General features: G+C 41.9%; 1 protein-coding gene and 1 long non-coding RNA gene across 4 annotated transcripts in view; one reads left to right on the top strand and one right to left on the bottom strand.

Moving 5' to 3' along the window:
- On the bottom strand, window positions 1-17565 carry NRBF2 (nuclear receptor binding factor 2). 2 transcript variants are annotated; one of them, XM_067552585.1, is made up of 4 exons: window positions 17384-17565; window positions 6069-6153; window positions 4414-4454; window positions 1-2954 (listed from the first exon to the last, which is right to left on the bottom strand). In XM_067552585.1, exons 1-4 carry the CDS (start codon window positions 17435-17437, stop codon window positions 2235-2237), a joined length of 900 nt encoding a protein of 299 aa, XP_067408686.1. In that variant the 5' UTR covers window positions 17438-17565; the 3' UTR covers window positions 1-2234. The 2 variants fall into 2 exon arrangements, with proteins under 2 accessions (XP_067408686.1, XP_067408687.1); XM_067552586.1 differs by lacking the exon at window positions 17384-17565 and adding an exon at window positions 15560-15577.
- A 321-nt stretch (window positions 17566-17886) lies between these two features.
- Window positions 17887-20728, top strand: part of LOC137156036 (uncharacterized) — an 86650-nt gene continuing 83808 nt past the window's right edge. Inside the window, exon 1 of one of the 2 annotated variants that reach the window (XR_010920647.1) lies at window positions 17887-18000. This is a non-coding gene — a long non-coding RNA (uncharacterized lncRNA). Of the gene's footprint in view, window positions 18190-20728 lie in introns of both variants that reach the window. The other variant, XR_010920648.1, reaches the window with a different exon arrangement.

Here is a 20728-nt window from a genome sequence, read left to right as displayed (position 1 = left end):
CATTTAAAACTGATAAATGTATTTAACACAACTAACCTGTAGAACTCATTGCTGTATAAGAAGCAGAGTTTAACAGGATTCACATAAGAATTAGGTGTTTGTGGAGAATATTACATCCCCAATATGGATACATTTTTAAAAATCACCACCTTACCTATTTTAGCCATCTTCTGACAGGCATTAGGAAAAGATCCTCATGGGCAGTATATTCCACTAATGTCTATTTGTAATTGTGGCACTTTCCTTTGAAACATCTGCTATGACACTTATTGTGGTGTGTTTTTTGATTGACTGCTTATTTCAGTGAAATTAAGAGCAACAGATTAGATTACTTTGGGGAGGATGGGAAGGAAGCATGGTATAGCTTGTAACTAAGCAGAAATTGAAGAGATTAGTCTTCATACTACAATTGTAGCAGCCCTTGTTTAATGTGTGGGAGAAGCTGTCCTGGAACTTGCCCTAGGCTGGAGGACAATGTGAGAGGTTTCCTTTCAGAGTCACTGTTTTGCCTGCTTCAGTACTCATCCTCAAAGGGTATGTGGCTTGGAATGAAACAGAATGAATAAGGCCTAAGACTTGAATCATATTGGTGGCCAGTTCAAAAGTGGTTTCCCGTAAAGTGGCAGGCAAATGCCAGACAGCAGCTATGGTAGCTACACAGAAATGGTTGAAATGATCCCACAGCATCTACTAGCATTTCTGCCAGGGCTCACTGGCAGTGCAATTAGTTAGGACCTTCAATAACTATGTTTAGTTTGCTTTCCCTAGCTTTTCAGTTTACTTGTAGGCAATTGCTATTGTTGGATTTTAACTAGCGTTATCTGATTTGGAAGTCCAATATCCCCCATCTAGGTGTACAGAAGTTAGTAAAGTAGAGAATCTGATTGTCAGTTCAGAATACAGCAAAACTTCTAAGTTGTGAGCAAATTCCAACCCTTTCCTTGAGCAAGTCCAGTGTTTTTGCTTGCATTTCTTTCCTCCTTCCCTTGCCCCTTACCAGGGAGAGAACAGACCAGAGGCAATGGCGAAAAGAGAATTTGCACAGAAGTTGAGAATAAGACTGGTGTTCTCTACGTAATTCAGCAGAAAGCTGGCACTAACGCTGTGGGAGTAAGCTCATTCTGTAGAGGTGGTACAGAAAACCCTGGCACTTGTCTTGTACTGAATGAGCCATTTTGGAATCTGTGTCCTATAGTTGCTGCTCATTTGGTGCTTCATCTCTTAAAATTGTACCAACTAGCCTGTCATTTCACAGGCCACCAAAACCCATTGCTTCTCCCCAAGTTCTCTGCATGCACCTGAAGGTGAAAGGCTGGAAGTTGAAGTCCATTTTCCCTTGCCACCAACTATTTTAGTGTAAAAAATTTTATAGTTCAGTTGGGTGGCACTTAACATTTGTGAAGACTGTTTTCACCCTCTGTTATGGTGTTGAATAAGATTTACTTAGTTTATTTTTATAGCCTTGGTGACTGATTTACAGATGTAAATATTTTTTTTTTTTTTGCAATTAAATACTGCCCACAAGCATTACTTCCATTCATGCACCTCTGAAGAACAAGATACTTTTTCCTCAGTTTTTTAAAGCAATGTAATTTTTTTTATATAGCAACCAAACTTAAATTTGATGCACCCTGATTAAGTTATGTAAACAAATTCTAAAAAGATTCCCCACCGAACAAATAACTTGGTTCCTTCATAGAAAGTTTAAATATTTCTCCTTATTAATTTGAGGTTAATATTGTCAGGAGAGAAGAGTGTGGCACATAGATCCATCTAGATATGGGCGTAACTTGTACCCCTCTCCATTAACAAAATTGTGCATAATTAAATGCTTACACTCTGAATACATGATAGAAAGCATCTTTCAATATGAAGTGGCAGCCATCTAGCAACCATAAGTTAAGTTCTGCTTCGTTTATGGCATTATAGATACCTATTACACATAGCATTACTTCAAAACCCTGAAGGATTGTGTCTGAAATGTTCTCCAAGCAGTCATTTGGTTTGAAATGTCAGGAGAAAGACACGAGCTTGCATTTACCAATTTATGGTACACTTGAGCTCTCGGCAATAGATCAGATTACATGTATTTCACAGTGACAGTTGCTGTAATGCCTTTTCTCACACAGTAGGATTGTGTTAGATGTTGGCTGCCCTTGGATCATCACTGTCCTGGTGGTTTTCCCTTTTCTCATTTTGCTCAACTACATTTGAACACTTTTCAAGGTCTTCATTTAGCTGTTCATAAGTCCTTTCAGTATATCTTCAGAGAGCTCCAGTAGAGGGAGTTCTGGTGATGGAATGTCCAAGGGAGGAAGATTGGGTATTGGAATATCCTTAGCCTTCCCTGCATTTGCTGCAAACTTCTGCCACGTTGAGGCTGAAGTAGTAGCAGTTTCTGAATGCTGCTGTAAACCCCATAACTCTGACTTCTCCACAAAATCAGCATCTACATCCAATTCCTTCTCTACTGGAGCTTTTTGGAGTCTCATCCTTTCTGCTTTTAGCTGCTTATTTTCTCTCCTTAATCTCTCATTTTCAGCTACAAGAAATTCCACATGCAATTTCAAATCTGCAATTTTGGTTGCCTGCTCCTCTATTATTGTTTTGTCATCTTTCGGGGCTTTGTTCCCAATACACACTTCCAATCGCTCCTCTCTTTTCTGAAGCAAAAATAGTAGTGTATCTGGCTCCCTGTCAAAGACCCCCTGAGTTTCCTGTAGATGCTTATCTGCAGAAGGACTGTATTTCTGAGTAACAGGAACCAATATGTTTTGGTCTTCAGATTCTTCAGCTGATGGTTTATAAGACGTCTGAAGATGTGCAGCTAGATCCTTGTCTACATTCTGCTGGGTTTTTAGCCTTTCCTCTCTCTTTGCCCTTTTCCACCTCTCCTGGATGAGCAGTAACTGTTTCATGTGACTATCCCTTTGTAATTCCAGTGACAATTGAGCCTGTCCAAGAAAAAGAAGATTGACTGAATTAACACGTCAGCCCTGATCCTGCCAGAATATTTGTGAGTAAAGTTACAGACATGCTTAAGTGTTTGCGAATCAGCACCTTAGCATGCCCTACAGGGAAAACCTCTTTTGTTAGAAAGGTAAGAAATCCAACAAGAAATGCTAACTGCTCCAAGCTCTAGCTCCTACAATGCAGATTCAGGCATTATACCATCCAATTCAACATAACTGTAGTTCATTTGTTAAGTGGAAGTGTTATGGGTGACTACTTAATTTTTGGACATCTAATTTGTGTCAATCCATATAGAAACTTTTGAAAGAAAGGAGTAAAAGTTTGATTGGCCTATGACCATCTACAAATGTACCTGGCATGAGCTGTCATACCTTACATGGCCAGTAATTCAATACATGTGTTTTTAAAACACGAAGCAACTCCTTTTGTTATAGCATGTGGTTAGAGCACTGGGTTTGGATGTGTTACCACCACCCTCATTAAGCAGCAGAGACTGCTACAATGAGATTACATCAGCATTTTCAAACTGACCCTCTATTCTCAATCAAATTTCTGGACCATTGGGGTGGATGTTCCAGGCTTGGCTAAAAATTGTTCTTTTGAGAAAATTTCATCCAAAAATGATTTAGCCATGTTTAAACAACAAGAATGATGGGGGCAGCGGATGTACTTTTCTCCCTTCATAATGGGGATTTATAGTCACTGAATCAGAGAGTGCATGACTCTACAGCCTGGTGACTCAGGCACTCACTAGTATGCTGAAAACCCAAATTCAAGTCCCTGCTCCAATGACTAATTGTAAGTGGAACAGCTTTAACCAGAGAGACTGAGATAAACCTGCCACAGAGTCGCTCAGTGTCAGGGCCCTTCCCTGGAATGGAGGTAAGAAATCCAACAGCAACTGCTTTGAGCAGTGGATTGGACTATGACCTCCTGAGATCCCTTCCAACCCTGATCTTCTATGAGGTAACCCAAGTTCAAATTCCTGCTCCACATCAGGCAGAGGGAACTGAACCCAGGTTTCCCACACTCCAGGTAAGTACTTTAACCACTGAGATGAAGGGAGGCTACCTCCCTCCACTCACCCTTTACAAATGCCCCCAAAAACTGTTTCAGGTCCAACAAAATATTTTGTCCAACCCAAAATGGATATTCTTTAGTTTGCCCACATAATTTTCTTTTCTGGAACTGCCAGTGAAGCACAGTAAGCGATTATTCACACAGCTCTACTCTGCACTCCTGCTATCCCCAGCTACTAGAACAGCTCTTTGGGCCTTTGACAGCCAAGCATCAATTAGAGCAGTGCAGCTCATTCAGACTAGGTAACAGTGTAAGAGGTATGATCACACAGTTGGAACATAGTATAATGCACATGCACAAGGGACAGAGTTAAGTGTGTTTATATGATAATACCTTCAATATTGCTAAATGCAATCTCACCTGCTCGGATTGTGTCAGCTTCATGGCTTCAGCAAGGTATGCTGCATAAAAAACAAATTGGTAAATGCTTACGGTATTGCTGTGAAAATTAGAACATTCTTTTCTTTAAAGCTAAAGACTAACACGTTTGAGAGTATTTTTTAAAAAGTTTTCAGATCTGATAATTTTGTTCACTGAATCCACACAGAGGGGATTACACAGGCAAACTGTTGCTGGGAATGTGCATGCTGCTTTTCAAATCTACATAGTATTAAAAGCTAAATAGCTTCCACATCACCATCTGTGAAGCCAAGTCCTGTTTGCTCATCCTGGTGTAATATGTCTTGCACATTCCATTCCAGTGTATGGTTCTAACTGCTTCACCTCTGAGGAGAGCACTACCAATGCAATTTCATTACAGCCTTTTCCAGATCAAAACTAAGGTTTACAGGAAGTCCCGGAGGAGGAGGAGCTGCATTTCTCCCTCCCCCCCCAGGCGTACACAGTACATGAGGACGTGACAAATCTGGGGCCAGTGTCTTACTTAAATCCACTTTAAGAATATATAAATACAAGAGGAACCCTCTACAGTATTATCACTGAACTGGTACCACACTTTGACTGCATTGCTGATGGGTTGGGCAAGCAGACGCCATGGCTACCTGCCTGGATAAAAGTCAATTTAAATTGGATTTTTTATTTAAATGTATTTCTTTAAAAGTAATCCTATTTAATTTTGAATTTGACAACCTCTGTTAAGGCTTAAACTTACTAAAAAAATCTATTAAAAGTACTTAAATATTCCAGTAGTACATATTTGCTGCAGCTGAAATTTTACAGAAAGCCAATCCACTGAACTGCTGAAAGTCACTTGATAAGGACCTGGAACCAGAGGTTGTTGAAGTGCTAAACCAGCTTTTGACAGCAGTAGCCTCTTCTGCAGATGCAGAGAGAATATGGTGTTCTTTTCAGTTTATTCTACTAGTTCAATACAGTGACTAGTTCACGGTTAAACTGACTGGAGCAGGAATACCAACTTCTCTGCTGCCCCCCCAGTATATTAAAAACTAGCTGACAGCATTTGGAGTAGCCACCTACTCAGTGGTTCTCCATACAAAACCCCGTGACTGCACCTGTCCAGCCGGGTGTGTCTACTAATGCCACCATCTCCCATCTCTGCAGAGCAGATATCACCCATTAATAGGCAGCAGCTGCTCATTCACAAATAAACAGATGTGAACCTGAAGACAGTCATTTTGTGAACAAGGATGGGAGACTGTCAGTCACAGGTGGGGCCTGCAGAGCTCACTATCCCTGAAGGTTCAGCTTTCATGGTAGAAAATGCTTTATCAGCAATAGATCCATTAAAAAACACCATCACTAATTACTAATTGAACCTTTTCTCAGAAATCAAAGTTTGTGGCTAAATATTTTCCACATCATGCTGACAGCTGGCTACTCCAAGTAAGAAAGGTATGAAGACTCAAAATTAAGCGTAGACATTTAAAGGCCACTTTTCCAAAAGAGATTGCCACCTGGCCTCTAAACCTGTGTCCACATTTTTTTGCAAGAATAAAAACAGTATTTGTATGCATGTGTGTATCTGGTTACTTGGCTTGAGCAAGCTTCAAGGCTTTGAAAACAGGTCATAAATAGCTTATGAAAAAGTAACTCACCAGCTGCCTTTTTGTGACAAGAAATTGCTTCTTCGTATTTTCCCGCTGCCAACAACCGGTCTGCTTTTCTACTCTGCTGATGAGCCTTACAAGAAACAACAACAACAACGTGTTATTTTAATCAAAGCTGAAGCTAGGAATGGCTGGAACTGGTTTTTATAGCAACTAGCACCAAACGGCTAACACATCATACATCTTCAGATTCTTCACCCAAGATCTCCCATTCCAGCCTTTGAGAAGCAGAGAAATGATGCCCTAAATACTAACCCACTGTAGGACTTCTGTGCACAATGTATTGTGCAGGTTTGGCAAAAGTTTTAAGGCATAGCAGACCCCACAATGAGCAGCCCTGAAGAAGCTGTTTCACAGTAAGAGTATATTACCTATTTTATAAACTGGCAGTTACTGTAAGTCTTTACATAGCGCAGCTAATGTTTACATACTGGTAGCAGGCCAGGACCAATGCCAAAACAGCACTGCTGGTGTAAGGAACTAGCCACCACTGCCTATATTGCAAAGCATTACTCCTGGAAAGAATGTCATGAGCTACTGGAAACAATCCTTCACAACTGCCCTTATTGATTCCTACTCTGTGGAGATGTGTGCCCTAATATGTCAGCTTGGAATCTCTTAATAACCAGTGTGTGAGATCAACTACCCATGCACTTCTCTTGTGGGACCTGATGGTATAAAAGGAATTATAGCCCTCAACAGCTTTTCATTTCCTTCCCCCATCTGAAGAGCACATGCCCAGGGAAGAGCTGCATGCACTCAGTGCGTCTCTTATAATTGTCAGCTTTATCATTTGATGCTCAACATAAACATTCAAATTGGTTAAAACTTCACAACATTCAGCATAAGCAGCCATACTTTAATAGCACTAAGTTGCTCCATGGTACAAGCTTTGAACAAACACCAGGGTGTGCCTCAGAAGAGAACGGACTCACTTCTCAGATTTGACCCCTCACCTGGCCAGCAAGAATAGCTTGCTACTACACAAGGTGGGGCTAGGATACAACTTAGACAAAACAGTTACAAGAGTAACTTGTGTAATTGGATGCCATTCACTGGTGACGGTTTCAAAATTCGGAAAAGGGCATTTGTAAATTTGGAACTTGCACCATTTGTAGTCTACTCTTCTCTATAAGTTTTGTCTTCCAGCAGGTGAACTACTTGTACTACTCTTACTATGGGTTTCCTTCTTATAGAAACTTCTTCCCTCACCACCTTCCTGGGGACCGGCCCTTTGGTAGGGAGGCATGTCTCTAAACTGTTACATCTCCCCCTCGTCCATCTTTCATCCTTGTCTTCACAAGGAAAAAATGGTATTAGCTAATTCAAGATACTGTCTACACTACAGCTGGAAGCATGTTTCCCATCTTGACTAGACAGAAGTAGCTCTCCTCTAGCTAGCATGCTAAAAATAGCTAATGGGCTGCACAGGTGGCAGGTTGGGCTAGCCACTTGCATACAAACCTGCCCAGCCCCTCTGGCTATGTATTGTGATGGCTAGCCTGAGGTCACCTCTCTGCTTCTCCTGGTTATGCTATTTTTAGCAAGTTGAGGGGAGACAGGATGTGTGTGTCTACCCAAGCTGGAAAGCACACTCCTAGCTGCAGTGTAGACAGTACCCTTAATGAAGACAAGCCAGTCTGTAGTTTTCACAGGAGTTAGGCTTTAATTAGACCTGCTAACTCCTATGAAAGCTACAGACTGGTTTGTCTTCACTTGGATTTTACCTCCAATTAACACACCTTTTCTTCCAAGAGAAGACACAAACTCTGTTTTCCCTTTTTCAAGTGTTAGTATAGTGTCCCACAAAACCTGAACCACTTGTGAGTAGTTAGTAATCCCAACTTTTGCAACACACAATGGGTAGAAAGGGCATGTGGCTTCATGAGGCAGGGAAGAGAAGATAGTTTAAAACTAGTCCCCATCATTGTTCTCACTCTGCTGCGTGTCGTCGTCGTCGTCCCCCCCCACAGGCCCTGCATAAAATTTGCCTCTAAGGTCAAGAAACTGAACTAAAGCGTTGGCTATGCTGAGGTTTTTAGTAACTGTAAACAACATCTACACTAGGCCTTTACACTAGCTGGCTTAACAGCAGCGTAGACTAAGCGCAGGAGTTGATTCAGGATTTTAAATTCACCTTCCTGTAGTCATTTGCCACTCTGTGCTTTAAAGCACTCTGTCCAGTCATGCTCGGCTTAAGCAGAAGTAGTCCCAGTTACAGGAAGCTGAACTGGCAATTGCAATATGGCTCCTAGGTGGGCCTGGTGGAGAACTAAAAGGGATGTTTATAGCCTTGGGCTGGAATTGCAAAGGTAACCAGTTAGTTGAAGAAGTCCATTAACTCACCACTGAAATTTAAAAAAAATACCCCACAAATTCCACACTCTTCCCCCCACCCTCCCAACACACACACACTTCCTGTTTTGTTAAATATACATTGAACATAATGGGCATAAGGGCACACACATACATACTTGCATGCACTTCAGAATTGATGGATTGCTGTGTTATCACCAAAAAAAAAGTCAACCAGCCAAGAGCCATACTAATATTAAAACACTTTAGGTACTTTTTTGGACTCCCTTGTTTGTCGCAATATTTCAAACCCTCCGATAAATGGCTTTGTTCTAAAATGGATATGAGACTCTCTTTTCCATAACAATAAGAATTAGTGTTTACATATGTTCAGCTTGCTGCATGATCAACGTGGCAACTTTGGTCCTATAGTGAATAGAATTTTTCCCAGCATGTACAACAGGCTGGGCTTTCTTCCAAAGCAAGCTGTATTACGAAGTGGTACAGCTCTACACAGGAAACTCAGTTCCCAATACTCTTCAATATTATGGCAGTATTTTTAGCTATAGAAATATGGTTGGTAGAATTATATATAAAGCAACTGCAAGTTGAGCATTAAGCAGATGTTGAATTAAGTAAAAAGACTCTGGTCAGTTTCTCTGCTGTGCACAGGGTTCTGAATAGCAGCAGTGAAACTGAAGATTTTTTCTCCATGTTATTGCTATCTGGCAAAGCTACCACCCGCATCAGAGACAGGCACTAATTTTAGTTGTGTGAAAGGACCACAGGAGACAGGGGAAGAGGAGAGCAGTGATGCCACCCCATTCTGCGCATACTCCTTTCTGCAGCCAGGAAGCTCTGGAAATGAGAAAGGGGTCTTTCTCATTTCCACCAGCTGGAGACATGGAGCTAAGTTTGAGACACTCAGTAGTTAGCACCTTTGAATCACCTGTGCAGAACTGCAGTATAGACAACACTAAGGGTTTATCAATATTCCCACATATTTGCTCAGCACCAAGTTTGTCTGAACACAGCAGAAGAAGGAGATTCCTTTTTTCTGCCAATATTCCAGTGGAAAGATATTTGATTTCCTTTTCCCATGGACTCTTACAAATGAGGCTATGCCGAGGAAAGAAACTTACTCTCCTAACAAACAAACCAAAGAGTAAATTCACAAGTATGTTTCACATGCAGCCACCTTCTATGATTTACCCATGTCAAGACAGGTGGTTGGTTTGGGCATACAGTAACTCCATTTACATACAAGAAGAACACTAATCCAGGAACCTATCCCTGCAACAAACCCTGTTACCAACTCTGCCCGCACATCGATTCTAGTGACACCATCACAGGTCCTAACCACATCAGCCAGACCATCAGGATCTCATTCACCTGCACATCTACTAATGTAATATATGCCATCATGTGCCAGCAATGCCCCTCTGCCAAGTACATTGGCCAAACCAGACTGTCACTACGCAAGAGAATAAATGGACACAAATCAGACATAAAAAATGGTAACATCCATAAGCCACTTCAATCTTCCAGGATACACTGTAGCTGACTCGAAAGTTGCCATACTTCTACAAAAAAAAGCTTCAAAAACAGACTTCAGCGAGAAACTGCAGAGCTGGAACTCATATGCAAACTTGATACAATCAGACTGGGTCTGAACAGAGCCTTGGAATAGTTCTCTCATTACAAGAAGTAATTGTCACTGTTCACACATTCTCACCTTCTAATCAACGGTTGTGAATAGGCCTCATCTACTCTAACTGAATTGACTTTGTTAGCCCTTGCCCTCCCCATTGTTATGTTTCTTACCCTTAGATGTATATACATACACCTCCTATCTGTGATTCCATTTCATGCATCTGAAGAAGTGGGTTTCAGCCCAGGAAAGCTTATGCCCGCAGAAATGTGTAAGTCTTTAAGGTGCTACAGGACTCTGTTTTTGCTGTATACAGACTAACAGCTACCTCTCTGAAACTTTTCATTTACTAAAATGCTCTAGATAATGATTAATTGAGAATTAATACCATCATGATAAAGTACTTCAGAAAAATAGGAGCCCAGCTCACCAAGTATCTGAAATAAGTCATGTAATAGGAAATAAACTCTGTGTCTTGCATTAGTAATGCCTGTAGGACCCTCAACACACTCAACTTTACAACTAGTTCTGTAGTTTCCCACAGCAACATTTTCAGTATCAGAATGGGTAGTCTTCACCTATCCAATAGATAGGTCCAAAGAAGCCAGGTCAACTGGAAGAGGAGATATTTTAAAGTCCTGAGAAGAAAGTAGTAATTTCACTGACCAGAATTAAAATTCAGCAGAACCCAGTTCCATTTATGAATTAGCCTAGCATAATTTCTCCATAAGAATTTTCTACAGAAAAAGTTAATTTGTGTCATTTAAATTATGGTCAAATAACTAATCACAATACATAAGCATGTGAAAAGCCTTTAAAAAGGTGTAGCCTGTCAGATATTGATTAAGCGAGTGAGTAATTAGAGAATTCCAGGCCTAGAATCCAACTCCACATTGAGTCAAAGGGACATTAACAAGAGCGGAACTGAGTCCTAGTTGAACAACTAAGAAAGTCAAAGCTCTTAAGCATATTAACAAAACGTTGGGTTTTTTTTTAAATTGAGGGACAAAGATAGCTGCAAGGACAAAACCTTTACCCAATAGATGGTTAAATATATACTATTATTCTAGAATAGCACAGATTAACAGCACTTGCACTAATTTCTCCTACAGAAGCTACTGCAGCAGTAGTAAGAGGAGGAGAAAAATAAAGCAGTCATCTTGTCTAGACTTATTTGTGAAAAACAAGTGTTTTTGCAGTCAGTCATAAGGAAAATTCTTATTTGTGCCTCCTCCTGCCAGTCTCAAGGGAAATACTTACTCATTTATTTCCAACCCTCCAGGTGTTTTATCCAATTAGCTGATTCTTTGAAGACCATGGAATGTTTTCATTCTCATACTAGAATATTCATTGTAAGTGGTTTGTAAGTCTGAAGTTAAAGAAAATTGTGTGGTGCTTCATTATCGTAGCCGTCAGTGATACACAGCAGTATATGGATGACTAATATACCACATATCACTTGACAGGCTTTCAAATTTTGTCAAGACTATCTTGTGCATTCTTAGGCCTTGTCTACACAAGCACTTATGTCAGCAAAACTTTTGTTGTTCAGGGGTTTGAAAAAAATACCACCACCCCTAAGTGACATAAGTTTTGTTGGCATAAGAACTTGTGTAGCCACATTATGTCAATGGGAAAGAGCTCTCCAGCCGACATAATAAAACCACCTAAATGAGCCAAGGAAACTATGTCAGCAGGAGATCGTCCCCCGCCGACAGGGCTGTCCACACAAGCACTTACTCCAGCAAAACTTATGTCAGTGTGTTTCTTTCACACCCCTAAGCGACAAGTTTTGCCAGAATAAGTGCTAGTGTAGACAAGGCCTTAGCATTAAATCACATTTTTGTACCCAACTACTAGATAGTAGCAGGCATCTGAAAGATTGTGAAATCAGAAAGGCCTATATCCCATTATATAAATCAAAGAATACTTGGTACAATACAGTACAGTGTGTAAAACACCACCAGATTCAGCTTAGGCTGCAGCTCAGGGACAAAAGGAAGCAGCCTGCACCACTGATTTTTGAACACCATTCAACTCTGGTACAGGTTAGAACAGCTCTAGGGGCTGCACAAAGTTGTGCCCCTGCTGCAGTGGAGATTGCAGGAGCACAACGTCACCCAGGCAGAACAATGTATTGACCACATCACTTCTCACCCCACCTTGCTTGGTGCAAGTCAATCATGGGACACTATGCTCTCGTGCCTCTGTGGAGGTGGGATGTGCCAGAGGCAGCTCCCACAGAGGGACCCATTGCCCACTGATACTTCCTGGGAAACTTATACCTGCTCTATACCCCCTATGTGCTAGTACAAAGAGCCTGGCAAGGATGAAGTTCTCCTATGATCCTTGCCTCATGCAGCTAACAGCTTGAAAATTTCTCACTTTCAAAAAGGCCATTAAGTTATTGAAGAATGAAAATGGTAAGAAACTCAGCCTGTCCAGAAAGTGCACACTTGGGCAAATACTAATGACTGGGTCTAGTTTGAAGATCTCAAAGCATGTTCTTCAGTAGGTCTATATAACTGTTTCCTCCTCCCCCTATCACTTGTAGGGCTGGGAAGAGCCATGGCAAAGTCAGCAGGACTTGGAAGGTGTATGGGTGAGTAAGCGGTTAGCAAGCTGCAGCAAGAAGTCTTAAGCTCCATTACCTCTTTCTGCCTTCCACTGTGGGCAGAAATTTCTAATAGGCAACATGACAGCCCTAATAGTTCACAAATCTGTTCATAAGCCCTGTAACAATAGCAGAAGCTTGTCTTCCTTAACAGAGGAAATTAATGTGACTGAAAAATTAAGAAGGATGTTTTCCTTTAGTTTTCTGTCAATAACTGCACTTTAAAAACCAAAGCGTGGGCTGGTGACTACATGAAGTGTTCCGGCATGTCAGACTGCACCACCAAGGCCAGTCTTGCTGGAGAACAGAGGAGCAGACAAGTTCCTAACATGGTTACAATGAAACTGTGTAACAGGGCATCCTCTGGCTGCAGCTGAATCCTTTTTAAGGGTAATGTCCCAAACTACAAGGGAACATGGAGAATTTAGGGAAGCACTGAACGTCCCTCTACTTGCTCATTAATTTTGAAGAGCCGCATAGGAAGTCAATGTTTCCTTTGAGTGGGATGATAAAGAAAGCACTAATGCTGGCAAAACTTTTGTCACTCAGGGGTCTGAAAAAAAATCCCCAAGCGACAAAAGTTTTGCCAGCATAAGTGCTTGTGCAGCTGCATTATGTCAATGGGAGAGAGCTCTCCTGCTGACATAATTAAACCACCTAAACGAGCAGTGGTAGCTATGTTTACTAGAAAGCATCTACTACCAATATAGTGCTGTCCACATAAGCGCTTATGCCAGCAAAACTTATGTCTCTCAGGGGGTAGTTTTTTCCACACCCCCAAGTGACAAAAGTGCTAGTGTAGAAAAGGCCTAATTTTGCCCCCTTCGTGGTAAGGAAAGATAAAAACATGCTTTCTTTCTAAGCAAACTGAACTACAGCTTTAAGGGGTAAATAATCACATGACTCTAGCCTGGGTGAATAAAAAGCAGCCTCTCCCAGTGATCACACTTGACTGCTAGCTGTTGATGGAAGACTTCTGGGACAAAATAAGTAGGACCCTACATGATTTTTAAAAGGTAGATTTGTGAACTATTAGTTTTCCAACAGGGGAAATATAGTGTCTCCCCAGAGCAGCAAGTTGACTAAAAGTCCTCTTCCCTTGTGCATGCTTTGTTTACTTGAAACATGGTGAAAAGTCTTTCCCTGGAAGGAAACTTTAAGCAAAATGGTTCTATATAGTTCATAGAAGATATGCAGTCTTTAGAATTGATTGTAGAACATCCTTCAAAAGCCAACACACCCTTTAAGGAGACAAGGCACAGATTGCAGTAGGCTACACTGGCTAAGAGTTACAGGTGAACTCAAAAACAAAACTAAAAATGAAGCAAGGAGGGCTGAGGAAAGTTGACATCAGGGAGCGTTTGTTTTGTCAAGCTAATAAATGACAGTATTTAGAAGTATTAAGAGCAGCCTATGTTCTGTTGCTAACACCAGCTTCTCTGGTGTGGGGGAGGAAGAAAAAATGTTAGGCAATATTGTGACACTGTTTGGAGCTATTACTCCTGAGGATATCAGGTGTTTTATAAGATATTTTGGGTAGAGGAAAACCAAGAAATAAAGGAGGTCCTACAGTTGTAGACATGACAACTGTACAGTAAGTGCCTCCATAAGGATTTTTACAGCAGACTGATTAGAAGAGAAAACCACCATTATGTTGTATAGGTAGTAATTAGGCGTGAGGTGCTCTTCAAATCCTCTTACCAAGGATTAGGGACTTTTAAGGTAGAGGTGGAGGGGAGAGATGATGTGGGTAAGCTGCATAACTATTTCTAGTGAATTACATTCAGGAGGCCCCCCTATCTCACAATACCTAAAACTGCCTCCAAAGAGTAATAAACTTTTTAAAGAGGCAACAGTGAGTGAAATCTGAAGTGATTTTAATATGTAGCCTCATTAAGATGGTTCATTCTTGTTCAAGACAGTCCCCATAGTCAGGTTAGAACGGTGTGACCACATTAATTTGACCAGAAGATGGCAAATATAAATAAATAATTAGGGAGTGGAAGTTCTCAAATGGCTGAACCATTATAGTTGCTCAGCCAATACTAGCTGAAAGATTATGGTGTACATCCTGTCTGTTAAAAGCCCACACTTAGCAGGGCTGATAGTACAATGAATGAGTTGTAATTCATAGGTTAGTATGTCATTTTCAAGTGAGAATGTGAATGTGTATTATCAGTGTTAGTCATTTTGAATTCTTCTTTTAAAATTAACTTTTTATAAGTAATAGTATTGGATTCTAAGTAATGTGCTGTAATATCTGGGCCTGTATGAGTCTTAAAACAATTATCTACACTTATAGGATGGTAGACATATACATAGGAAAAAATTAGTATGGTATTTTTGACAGTATCTTCAATTCAGTAAAAAGTTATGTCAATTACGACAGTCTGATGACAAATTACAAAACAACAGCTTGAGTGATTTGTCATGCACCAAGCAGCTAGGAAAGAACTAGCAACATAACCTCTCCACAGGCAAACCATTTATGCCAGGGGGTGATATGTAAGAACTGACCCAGGGATTCCCTAATTGGGGAGATTTGCCAGCTTTCTCATTCACTGAATCCAGTCTCAGAATAAGTGGGCTCCAGTTTAGAGAGATTAATCTGAGATATGACAAAGGTATACAAAATGATGATAAGAAGGTAAGTCAGACACTCAATTACCCTCTGATAATACAAGGGCAAAGGCAAAAATGTAAAAGATGGGGGAGGAGAGGAGTAAACAAGGCATAAAACCTATGGAAGTCATTGCCACAAGAGAGGCCAAGAGCTCAGTAGGATTCAAAAGGGCATTGGTTGTTTCCATGGATTATTAGATTCATAGCTCCATCAGATAAGATGTAAATTAAGGGTAAAAACCTTCATGCTTTAAGTTATAGTCATTCATTAATGAGGGGCATTAGGAAAATACTCACCTATAAGCAGGTTATTTTTTTTTTCTTTGTAAGATTTCTTGCACCTTCCTCTGAATTGACATTGGCCACTGTCAGATAGGATTATATAGGTCACTTATTCTTTTTACACAAACTCCTATAACACATACAAAAGTCTAGAGATTATTTTTTGTCTGGCACAACAAACGAGTGAGCACACTGCTGTTGTGGTCAGACAGTAACCTCCTAGGCCTTATTTATGCTTTTGTTAGCGCAGAAAACCTTACTTAATGATCTGCTTTCAAATGTCAGGAAGGGACACCACTAAATGGTGACTCCTGCCCACCCACACACAGTTATCACCGATTTAGCAGTCATTTACCACTCAGCACTCAAAATTGCCATGGTTGTCTTCTAAACCCACACTAGACTTTTCCTCAATTGCCAACTACAGTCCTCTCCCTACTAAACTGCTTAACAAGGTTCTGCAGTTGCTTCTCAGCCTCTATGGCTCCTTCCTCTAGCACAATCTTCTTAACTTCCAACCTGATTTGACACCCATCCCATCACTAAATTGCTCCTTATGCATGATGATTCATATGTTTCTTGCCAATGATCACAGATCAATTTATTACTTGGCTTTTAGACCTTCTCTACTTAACTATAAATCTGTTTAAACCTCAGATTAGCCTTGGTGCCAACCTATTTCACAGTCATTATTTCAGTTTGAGTTCCTTATATCAATTAGTTTAAGTCAGTGCAGAATCTATTGTAACTCAATACAGCATTCAAATTAAGAGAGTCTCTAGATAGCAGGGTTCTGCCAACTTAATCAGTATTTTTCTCATGCAACCAAGGCCACAGTGTGAGTCTTATACTGTCTGTGTAATCCCAAAGTGTTTTTTTCCCACATCTCATGTCACTCATATAAGCATTCCACAAACAGGGCACACCCAGAATTACTCTTTTTCCAGGTCTTGATCTGATCAAATAGTTATTCATGCTTTGTTTCCTCTAATATACTTCCTAAACAGCTACAGCCAGTTTTAACAGTCCAAAAATCTCATTGTCATAGGATTAGAATATGACACTCCCACAGTACTGAAATACTATACACCAGGGAAGGAAAGAAACTTAAAAAATACTGTACAACAGTAGCTTCAAGTGTCATTGTGTTACCTGCCCACCACCTTTTGTCAAAGTTCCCAGGGCCTAGAAAGATGGGCGTTTTCTCTAGGGAGTCTCTTCCATGCACCATATTTGAGTCACTAGCAGCTGCTATCTTATTATGCGGAGCTGATCTGACTAAAGATGTTTTCTGATCAGCGCTATGATCCTCTTTTTGAAGAACGTGCACCGACAGGAAAGACCGGACAGTGACACCAGCTGTACTGCATTTCCCCAGCCCGGGCAATGCCCTGAACGCTTGTTTACAGCGGCGTCTGCTGCTGTCCCGCGGGTGGACACCAGAGGCTGGAGTTCAAGGCCCTTGCAGCAGGACGGGGGCGGGGGGAAGGTCGGTCTAACCCCGCTAGGAGCAGCCTCCTCTACAACAGCCAGCAGGGCCTTGTCCTCGCCAGCGACACTCAGCCCCTGCGCTGCCACGGGGGCAGCTCCACCCCTCAGCGGCCCGGCGGCGGGGGAAGCCGCAGCGCAGCCAGGGCAGGGCAGGGCTATCGTCTACGCCTGCCCCCAGCCTCGCTGCGCCGCGCCGCGCCGCGCACGCCGTCCGCACCTGCACCGCCGGGAGCCCGCCCTGCCAGCGGAGCAGCCACCGCCGCTCGCCCCGCCCGCCCCCGCGTCGCGGGCACCCGCTGCCCAGCGCCTCCTCCCCGCCGGGGCGCGGCCCGGCGCGGTGCGGCTCACCAGGTTGAGCGGCCCCTCCATCACCTCCATCGGGGGTGGGGGCTGCGGGCACATGGGCTCTGCGGCGGCCGCCTCTGCCCGGCCCGGCCCGGCCCGGCCCGCCGCTGTATCACTGCTCTGTAAACAGCGAGACACACTTCCGCCTCAGTCACGCACACGCAGTGACGTCATCGCCGCCGCGCCGGCCGGAAATCTAATCTCGCGAGGGCCACGTCCCAATGGGCAAATCCCGCGAGAAGAGTTGCAGGTCTCCATGGTAACGGGCCCTGGGCGGTGCCGTGGGCAGCCGGCCGCGAATTCTCATTGGCTCGGGAGGCGGGATTGCAACGGGAGACAGACAGGGCGGGGATGCCGGGCAACTCACGCCGCCTGGCCCGGCTTCCCCCTGCCCCTCCCCCCCGGGCGGCTCCAGCTTTGCCTGAGGCGGATGTCCGGGGTATCCGCCGCACGGGTGCAAGGCGCGCGCCGCCCGCTGGGGCCGGGGGGAGGGGATACCTGTAAAGGTGCTGGCGGTGGGCAGGGCGCACGCTGTCTGTCCGTCCGTCTGTCCGGCTTTAAACTTTATGCGCTCAGGATCAACCCCGAGTTTTGTACCTCCGAGGTGGCAGCCGCAGCCTGTGAGTGGCGCCTTTCTCCCACTCAGAGAAGGTTAAAAACTGGATCCTCCCCTTGGCGCCAAACCCGCAAATCGTCCCAAATCCCATCCGAACAGCGGCCACATCGCCGGCAAGGACATGAGCCTTGGTGCAGCCGGTAGCGTGAGTGCTGCAAACATCCCGGTCCAGAACTGGATGCGCTGCCTGGAGGTGACCAGACTTTGGCCGCGAGCCCCCCCCCCGCGGTCCTCCCAATATTTTGGCTCACTAGGAGAGGCTACGCTTGCACTGTCTTTTGACGGTATAATTTTGCAGCGGGCGGGTTGCGACCAAAAATCGAAATCCGGGTTTTTCCCTTCGTCCTGTTCACTGCAAATAATCCTTGCCCACCTACCGACCGCACAGGAATGTTGTGCTGGTTCATTGATGTCTACAAGAGTATTTCAATTCTCAGGATTATTATTACCACTAGGAGAACAAAATGTGAAATTGTAGATAGAAGCTTCAAGAGTCCCCATAATTCAACTAGCTTACCGTGGGGTGATTATAAAAGTGCCATTGGGGCTGACAATGTACATATAAAATTTAAGTCTCAACGTCACTTTTAAGTGCTTATTATTAAATATAAACGGCTTGGGAAGAGGTTTTACGTAGAACTAAGGATCCTAGAAAATTCTTTGTAGGGGCTTTTCTGTTAAATGTCTATTTAGCGACAAAATAATTGTTATTGGTACTGCAAAAAAAAAAAAAAGAAAAGAGAAAACAGACTCTAAACACCCTTGACTTGTGTAAAAATTGTACATGATTGTGAATCTTGAAAAATGGGAAAGATGTACTGAAATGTAATGCTCAGTGTTAGAAATGTGTGCCTAGTAAAGCTCCTATTGCTGTAACTACCACCATAATGTATTTATAGACATTTTTATCTTGTTATGCTATTCTGGCTCATAACGTTCAAAACTCTTAAATGTGAGAGTTCTCTAATGGAATTTGTGAAATCCCTTAATCATAGTGCTCACCTAACACTATAATGCTCTGCTATAAGAGGATGTACTATATTTAATTGGAGTGTAAGCCTTTCAGTCTTTTTGTTATGTGTTCCTACAGTGCCTATCACAATGAGGCAATAGCTGCTGAACGTTACCACAATAATAGAATATTTGTACACTTAGTGATATGCAGTTTTAGTACATTAATGCAGCTTTAATGCATTAGTGATATGCATTTTAGCTGATCAGCTGTAGTTTCTAAAAATCTCCTCTAGATGTCTTCAAGGACCATCATTCTTTAAGTGGATAATGAGTTCTAAGTGAAGGAATGTCTGCAGTAGTGGGTGACATCTGATTGGGTGGAATAAGCTTCTACTCTTGAAGTACCCAGTGGAAGTTATTGATTATCAGTCAGAACAGTTCTTAATTATGTACTCTTATAGAGTGCAAGGAACACCATCAATTAAAAAAATCATCTTGGGAATCAATTCATTTCCTTCTGTTACTAATATTGTCAAATTGTCCATTGTTACTAATAATATTAAAAGTTAAAGAATTTTAAAAATCCAGTTTACTTGTCATCATTTCTTTCTTTTATAGCTTGCATTATTCTCTTTCAACAAAGAAGTATCAGTGAAATAAGTTTCACTTTCAAGGTTTTACTGCGGCAATCTTTGAGTTTCAGATATTACAGTGGAAAGTTTTGGTTTAAAAAAGGTTTTCCAATGTTTTTATTTTTAATTACAAAACATTTCTAGTGGTCTTAATTTTCATAAAAGGTAGATTTCTGTGTATAACCAAAGTTAAAAAGAGGTTCAGGTATAATTCTTCTGGCGAGAAAATAACTAAAAATATTGATCTCATCTAACAATAAGGGCCAAAATCTTTTGTAGTGTGAATAAACAAATAACACCAACTTCTTTTTTGTAGTTGTCTTTACACTCTTTTTCTGCAATACAGAAAGAATTTGGTGTAGTACCTTTATTCATAAATATCCATGCAGAACAAAGCTGTTCTTCAAGAAGATAACATGCCTCTGACACTGGAATCAAGCTGTCTATGAAAGTGCTACAAATAAATGAGAAATAACATCATTTGCAACAGTAATATAACGATGGAAGGAAGGGAGATTCATTCTGGTACTTCAGTGAGTTTGTTTGCTGTACTGCAAATACTGCTATTTATATTGTGGTAGTGCCAAAGTGGGGCCTTCCAGGCAGGACTATGGGTCCTGTTGTGCTAAGGGCTCTATAAACTGGAAGACACAGTCCCTTCCCTGAAAAGTTTACAATTTAAGACAAGATGATGCAGGTGAGCACTAGTAACAACAGGAACAAAAGGATGATGGTGTTTCTTTACATTTAGTGCAGTTAGCCAATGAACCAGAGAGAGAAGAGAAAGAGAGATAAAGTAGCATCAGCGATAAAATTGTTCAAATAAAGCAGCTCCTTCTGTGATTCATTAACAATGTCATATATGAAGGATAACAGTTACCTGTCATGGGGTTACCTATGTTAGTTATGTGCTAACAAGTCAATGACTGAATAATTTTAAAAAGTTTTGTTTTGTTTTTAGAGTGGCAGCATTGTTACCAAAAGGGGGATTAGGATTGAACAAATGCCTCACACTTCCACCCAGGGTCAATGGACTTTAATGCCTTCCAAAACCAATCTGATAACTGAGTCCAAATAACTATCAAAGGACCTTTTCAGAGTCACCCTCTCTGGCTTCTATCATCCAGGACTCACCAAGGAACACCA

Source organism: Emydura macquarii, unplaced genomic scaffold, assembly GCF_026122565.2.
Source record: "Emydura macquarii macquarii isolate MOO-44397 ecotype Brisbane River unplaced genomic scaffold, CSIRO-AGI_Emac_v2 contig_1390, whole genome shotgun sequence".
NCBI classification, from domain to species: Eukaryota; Metazoa; Chordata; order Testudines; family Chelidae; genus Emydura; species Emydura macquarii.
The sequence above is the reverse complement of the archived record's forward strand: the minus strand, read 5'-3'. Positions and strand labels throughout refer to the sequence as shown.

Excerpts from the sequence above, each read along its gene's own strand:
- NRBF2 (XM_067552585.1), bottom strand. The coding sequence starts at position 17,437 with ATGTGCCCGCAGCCCCCACCCCCGATGGAGGTGATGGAGGGGCCGCTC. Across the intron at positions 6,154-17,383 it reads TGGAGGGGCCGCTCAACCTG|GCTCATCAGCAGAGTAGAAA; the intron begins GTGAGCCGCACC and ends GTTTCTTGTAAG. Across the intron at positions 2,955-4,413 it reads AGCTGACACAATCCGAGCAG|GCTCAATTGTCACTGGAATT; the intron begins GTGAGATTGCAT and ends TTTCTTGGACAG.